Here is a 6,927-nt window from a genome sequence, read left to right on the forward strand (position 1 = left end):
TTGAATGTCCTGCTCCCCACCCCTCCCCCATGTCTGAAACAAAGCCTGGGGCACACGAGATGCTAAGTGGACAGATGCTGCTGAGGAAATGACCATTAGTGGAGAGACAGAGAAGGAGGTGGGGAGAGCGCCCTGGGGGCTGTGGGTCCCAGGGGTCTTCCAGGGCCTTTTTCCTGTTCATTCAGGACCCACTTCAGCGTCCTTCCCACACATTCCCCTGTTCCCCAATCTCGTTCAACCTGGAATTTTCAAATGTGTAAAAACTAGTCTCTCACCTGAATGCTGAGAGATGGCGTTTAGTGAGCCCTGCGTTGGGGGTGTGAGGTCAGGGAGCTGATAGGCCCCCCGGGAGGATGTGAGGGGTTAGAATTCCAGGAAAGTGGTAACGAGGCCATCGTGTTGGGTATGAGAGGGAGGCATTTGGGGGAGAGGTTGGTGGCGGGGCACCTGCTCCTGCCCCAGGGCCCAGCATGTCTCTGCAGGCCAGGCAGGGGATCTGACGACAACACCAGCTTTTCAGGAGAAATAAAAGCACCTGCTGAGATCTGCTGATCCCCTCTCCACTCCACTGCAGCCGCCCAGAGCCATAGCTCCCCGATGCTGCATCCTGGGTAAGGAGGATCCAACCCCAAATCCCCTCACCTTCCACAGGCCCATAATCCCAAGACATCCAAACACAGGCGACTAGATTCCACCCTGGACTGCTCCTAGCCTTTCCATACACCTCATACAGGACAGACACCCCCTCAGAACTTCCCCTGCCCCAGGCTGTGCTCTCCAAGGGGTGAAGCGAGGGAGCCTGCAGACTTTCAGAGCTGGCCAGGAAGTGAGGCTGAAGGGAGCGCCTGTGGCTTGAAAGCTGTCAGAGACAAACATCCAGAAGGTGTCTCCCTATTGGTTACAGAAAGTTGAAAAAGGCTATCTGTAAGGGCGTCTTTGACACTTTGAGGAGGGGTAGAGGCAGGATTTGAAACCAGGGCTGCCTGACTCCAAGGCCTCAGTGCTGTTGAGTTAGCGATCTCAGTGTCCACACATCTCAGGACCAGCCACTGCCCTCCATCACAGCCTCTGAGCCCCCTGCCCTGTCTTGTCTCCCTCCACATTCTTGACTCAGAGCCTGACTCAGCCACCCTGAGACACCAGGCTCCAGGCTCCAGCTGGGTTCCCCCTGCCCCAGAGACGCCAATTCCAGCCCTGCCCTGGGCAGTGTGCTCCTCTCTCTGACCCTGGCTCCAGGATCAACCTCACTCTCTTCACAGCAGAGACAACCAGGCTGCGTTCCAAGCCAGCCTGCAGCCTATTCAGGAAACACCTGGAACCAAGGAAATGACAGCTGGATCCCTTCCTGGATGACATGATGGGTAGTTTAAGTCAGTGGCTCTTAGGAAAGGAGATGAGCCCGGGGCTGGAGCCATCTCCATCCCTCTGCTTACTAGTGATATGTATTGTTTTCATTCTCATTCAGTTCAAAATATTTTGTAATTTCCCTTATGATTTCTTCTTTGACCCATGGACTATATCAAGTGTGCTGTTTAATTTCCAAGCAATTGGGGGTTTTCTAGATATCTTTTTTTAAAATTGATTTCTAGCTTATTACACAGTGGTCAGATAACATATTCCAAATGATTTCAATCCTCTGACACTTGTTGAATCACTCTTCATGTCTCAGGGTGTGGCTGATTTTGGCAAACGTTCCACGTGCACGTAGAAATGCTGTCTGTTCGTGTGGGTCAACTGTGTCAAGTTAATTCTGTGGTCCAGACTGTGTACCGTACGGATTTTATGTCTGCTTGTACTCTGGTTATTGTGAGAGAACTGTTAATATATCTCAAAGTGTTTTGGATCTGTCTCTCCTTTTAGTTTTGCTAATTTTGCTTTATGTATTCTAAAGCTATGTAATTGGAAACATACAGATTTATGATGGTGAAATCTCCCATTGCATGGGCCTCTCTTTACTCCCCAAATGCTTTTTGTCTTAAAACCTGATCTGATGTTAGCAGAGCGATGCCAGCCTTCTTCTAGTGAGAGCTTACGTTTATATCATTTTTCCATCCTTTTCATTACAGTCTTCTGATGTCTTTGTGTGACTCTTAGAAGCAACATAATTTGATTTTGTGATTTTTTTCTTTTAATTGTGTCTGATGACTTGATTCTTTTACATGGAGTTTTTGGTACACCCACATTAATGTAATTACTGTTATGTTTGGGTTTATATCTACCATCTCGCTCTATATCTTCTATTCAGCTAATCTATTTGTTCCTTTTTTTCTCCTTTTCTTTCCTTCTTTTGGGTATCTAGCTTTTTCAATACTCCATTTTTTTCTTCTATTAATTTGTTAATTGTACATCTCTTACTCTTCTCACAGTGGTAGTTTTAGAGAATATAGTATGTATTAGTATTGTAGCCAAGTACTAATTATGACTTTTAAGAATTCCTAGATATTGCTAGACCTTTAAACTCCATTTCCCACCACCCCAAACTCTCACATTATTGTTGTCATAAACTTTATTTTATTTATTTATTTTTTTTTGTGAGGAAGATGAGCCCTGAGCTAACATCTGCAAATCCTCCTCTTTTTGCTGAGGAAGACTGGCCCTGGGCTAACATCCGTGCCGATCTTCCTCTACTTTATACAGGATGCCGCCACAGCATGGCTTGCCAAGCAGTGCGTCGATGCACGCCCGGGATCGGACCGGGCGAACCCTGGGCCGCCGCACCAGAGCGCTCGCACTTAACCGGTTGCACCACCGGGCCAGCCCTGTTGTCATAAACTTTAGTTGTACATATAGTTAAATTCCGCAGAACATGAAAATGATGGTTCTACTCCTTCAATATTCATTGGAAATACTCACACAGTTGTTCTTTGGGGTTTCTGCCTGCGTTTGCTTCTTTCATTCTGGGATAACATCTTCTCTGCCTGAAGAGCTCCCATTGGCTTTTCCTTTAGTGCAGACTTGATAGCAGCGACTATGCACATTTTTTTTTCTTAAACCATCTTTATTTTGACTTCCTTCCAGTATAATATTTTTCCTGGCTATAGATTTGTAAGGTAGTGATGATTTTATTTCAGCACTTGGAAGATGTCATTTCAATGTGTTCTGCTTTCCATCATTTCTGTTGAGAAGTCAGCTCTCACATTCTTATAAAACGCTCCCTAAAATTAATGTCTTATTTTCATTGGGTGTTTTTATTTCCAATGTTTCTCTCTGTCTCAGCTGTTCAGTATTTTGGCCATGATGTTCTCAGGGGGCTTTGTTTCTGTTTATCCTGCCTAACGCTTAGAGCCTCCTGAACGTGGTATTGATGTTTTGCATGTTCTGGACAATTCTTGGCTATTATCTCTTTGAATAATGCCACTGTTGCATTTTCTCTCTTCTCTCCTGAAACTCCAGTGATACAGATGAGAGGGTCGCACATGTCACTTATGCTTAGATTTCCCTTTTTCTCCTTTCATATTTCTCTAAGCTTCTCTTTATGTATATTCCATTTTCCTGTTCTCCAGCTCACTAATCCTGTTTTTCTCTGTCTAATCTGCTGCAGATCCCATCCAGTGAGTTCAAAACTTCAGATATTATGTATTTCATTTCTAGAATTCCCATTTTATCTTTATATATTGCAGTTCTCTGGTGAAATCCTCGTTCCTTTCAAATATGTTTCCCATTTTCTTAAACATATTAATATTAAAATTTTTTCTGCTAATTCCAACATGGGGATCATTTGCAGGTTGGCTCCAATTCTCTGGGATCTTCTATATTTCTTGATTACCAGTCTTGCCTTCCTGCCCCTTTGGTGTCGACAAATTCACGTTGAATCTTGCACGTTACCTACTATACACCAGTTTGGCTTCAGTTGATGTTATTTTCCACCCAGAAAGGTTTAGTCTTTTCCTCGGGCAACAGACGATACCAGGGCCTTATCGCCTCAATTCAGTCAGGATCGACCTGGGCCAGCGCAAGGTCACAGTTCTAGTAGGATTCTGTAATCGGCATGTGACCTTCAGAGGTTTCAGCTGAGAGCCTGGCAGTTGTGTTCTTGGTCCTTGAAAGACTGTGGGAGATTTCTGTTCTGCGTTTTGGAGTTTCCCGGTTTTCTGCCTTGGGCAGCTATGATCGCTCAGTCGTGTCTTCTTCTGTCTCTCTGACAAGTATACTCCTACTTTCTCTTCTACCTCTCAACGCCTCTCTAATCTCTTTCCACCCTAATCTTTTTGCCTGACCCTCTCTTCCTCTCATCCTGTCCATCACAAAACACTCTGCTTGGTTCCTTGCACTCCCCTCTGGGATGGGGATTTAAATGACTCAAGACAGAGGCAGCTCTTAGAAACCTTGAATTGGCTGGCGAATCACCCACATGTCCTCCTCCCTCAGGAACCCACACTCTCCGCTATGACCTCATGGCCCTGTCCCTGGACAGGCCTGGGAAGCCCCAGTTCCTGGACCTGGGGTAATTTGATTATGAGCTCTTCCTGCGCTATGATGGCGAGAGCCAGAGGGCAGAGCCTCGGGGTCTAGGGATCAAGATGGACCTGGGAGCTGAGACCTGGGAGAGAGAGACCAAGGACCTGAAGGAGAAGGAGTGGCAGCTCAGACAGTTGCTGACCGAGATGATGGGCCAGCAGGGCCAGGGCTGGGGTGAGTGGGGGCAGAGCCAGGGGTACGTGGGTCTGAGTGTGGTCCCTGCCCTGATTATCCTGCAGCTGGGGGAGGGGAGGGCACAGCAAGGCTGGAATTGCACAGAGAGGTGAGGACCCCCTGAGACTGCACAAGGTTCCTCACATTTGGGTGGAGGAGACGACATACCCCTCTGGGCGGGAGTCCTGTTGGGTGGAGAGGTTCTGGGACAGTGAGGTGACAGGTCACTGCCTGGGGTGGGCCAGGCCTTCACTCCCTCCAGGCCACACTGGGCTGTGAGCTCCAGGGAGACAGCACCAGAGGCTTCTGGCACTTGGGCTACAAAGGGCAGGACTCCCTCACCTTCGACTCACAGACCCTCACTTGGACGGTGGCCACACCCTCAGCCCAGCACATCAAGAAGCTCTGGGAGACCCAAGGCCCCAGGGCTGATCTGGTTAAGATTTTCTTGCGTGTAACTTGTCCTGACCAACTCTGGAGATACCTGGCCTCTTGGAGTGGCCTCCTGGACAATACAGGTACTGACCTGGGTGGGAGGGTCCACCCACTGAGTCTGCCCCTGGTTCCTACAAGAAAGAGAACTTTCCTCTTGTTCTCTAAGTGGCTTTCCTGCCCTGGCCTTAGGTTAGGTGCTGAGTTGTGACTGAATTGTCGGAGAGGCACACCCATGTGGGTCGGTGAGGGGTCTCCCGTGGACCCATTGCTGGTCCGTCAACTGGAGAAGTGTAGAGTCCTCCAGATGTGGGCCCGGATATCAGACCTCAAGCCCCAGGCAGGCAGGAGAGGGAAAAATTTTCTGTCCAAGACTCTCATTCTCTGGGATGTTGACATTGTGGGCGGGAGACATCTAGGTTTGACCTCCTTGGTGGAGGCCCTAGGATGGGGCCAACCTGGCTGGAAGCCATGATAGAACTGAATATTCTAGCTCTGGAGCAAGGGTCACATGTTCAAAGGCAAACCACCCAGAATCCTATTACCAGGGTCATTCCACTTTTGTTCTGCTTTCACTTTTAGAAAAGTCCACCTTAAAGTTTCCTCCTCGTCTAAGTCTTGTGACAGAAAATAAAATGAAAGAGTAGATACTGTTGTGTGTGTGGGGGGCAGAGGTGCGGATGAAAATACCTATAATCAGCCAGAGGTCCCCAGAGGAATGTAAAGTCATGGACGAAAGAATAGGGCTGCAGGGCCAGCTGGCCATCCTTGTGGACACTCCCTCCATCGCCCCCTGGTGCATGTGGAGCTGATTCTGTTGGGGAGGAAGGAGGTACATCTCCGAGGCCAGATTCTCACTGCCTGTAGTACAGAGCAGCGCCTCTGCCCCATCCGTGCCTACAAATTCTTCAAAACCGTGTGCTAAGCATCTTCAGGTGGATCCACTGGCCCCTGAGAGCAGGGAGTTCCTCTTGTCTCAGGCTCTCCAGGTGGGCGAGGGTCGGACCCCCTCGGAGGGTCCTGGGGCTGTTGGAGCAGCGTGGGGGCCTCCCACAGTCCTCTCTCCACTGGGGACGTAGCCCCCCTGGAGTGGTGGCTGGGGGTGAATGTGCACGGGTCATTTCTAAGGGCTGGCTGGTTCTTGCTCTTGGTTCCCTGCAGTGGAAGGAGGGAGCCTCCTTGGCGTCGCTGAACTCTGCTTTGTCTCCCCCCCAGATCCCCCGTCAGTGACTGTGACCCGCAGTAAGAACCTGCTGGGCAAGGTCATCCTGAGGTGCTGGGCTTTTAGCTTCTATCCTCGGGGTGCCACCCTGACCTGGCTTCGGGATGGGGAACCCATGCACCAAGGCACCTTTGGGCCTGGGGTCAGCCTGCCCAGTGGGGACGGGACCTACCAGACCTGGGTGGATACTCGGGTCCTCCGTGGAGAGGAGCAGATGTTCGCCTGCCACGTGGGACACTGCGGGCTGAACACCACGGTCCCTGCAGTCTCTGGTGAGGAGCTGGCGGAGCCCTCGGGGTCCAGGGAGCTGGAGGCAGAGTTGGTATAGGATCCTCGTGTGAAGAAGGGCCCACTGGGTATAATTGAAGCCCATTTCATGGTGACCTCCCGGGCCTCAAGGTCAGAGCGCTTCCTGTGCTGCTGCTCCTGCTGCGGCTCCTCTCGCTGTGTCCACTGTCGCTGCTGTGCTGTATTTGGTGGTGGTCGAAGCCTAAATGAGGAAGCACACAGAGCATGTGAGAGCTCAGGTGAGAAGCACATGGGACAGTGAGGGGGACGGATCTGATTCTTTTCTGGGTGGTGAGTGGAGACAGCTCTCTTCCTGCTAAAAACAAGGCAACAGGCCCTAAACGGAGTCCCTT

The 6,927-nt window shown here is 49.9% G+C and overlaps 1 protein-coding gene across 1 annotated transcript in view; it reads left to right on the forward strand.

Annotated features, from left to right (window-relative positions):
* Window positions 1-6,686, forward strand: part of LOC131397030 (MHC class I-like protein MILL1) — a 303,101-nt gene extending 296,415 nt beyond the window's left edge. The window contains exon 4 of the mRNA XM_058529649.1: window positions 6,280-6,686. Within this exon, the coding sequence (XP_058385632.1) occupies window positions 6,280-6,614 (335 nt within the window). The 3' untranslated portion in view covers window positions 6,615-6,686. The remainder of the gene's footprint in view (window positions 1-6,279) is intronic.
* Window positions 6,687-6,927: the final 241 nt, after the last annotated feature.

Source organism: Diceros bicornis, chromosome 34 (genome assembly GCF_020826845.1).
Source record: "Diceros bicornis minor isolate mBicDic1 chromosome 34, mDicBic1.mat.cur, whole genome shotgun sequence".
NCBI lineage: Eukaryota > Metazoa > Chordata > Mammalia > Perissodactyla > Rhinocerotidae > Diceros > Diceros bicornis.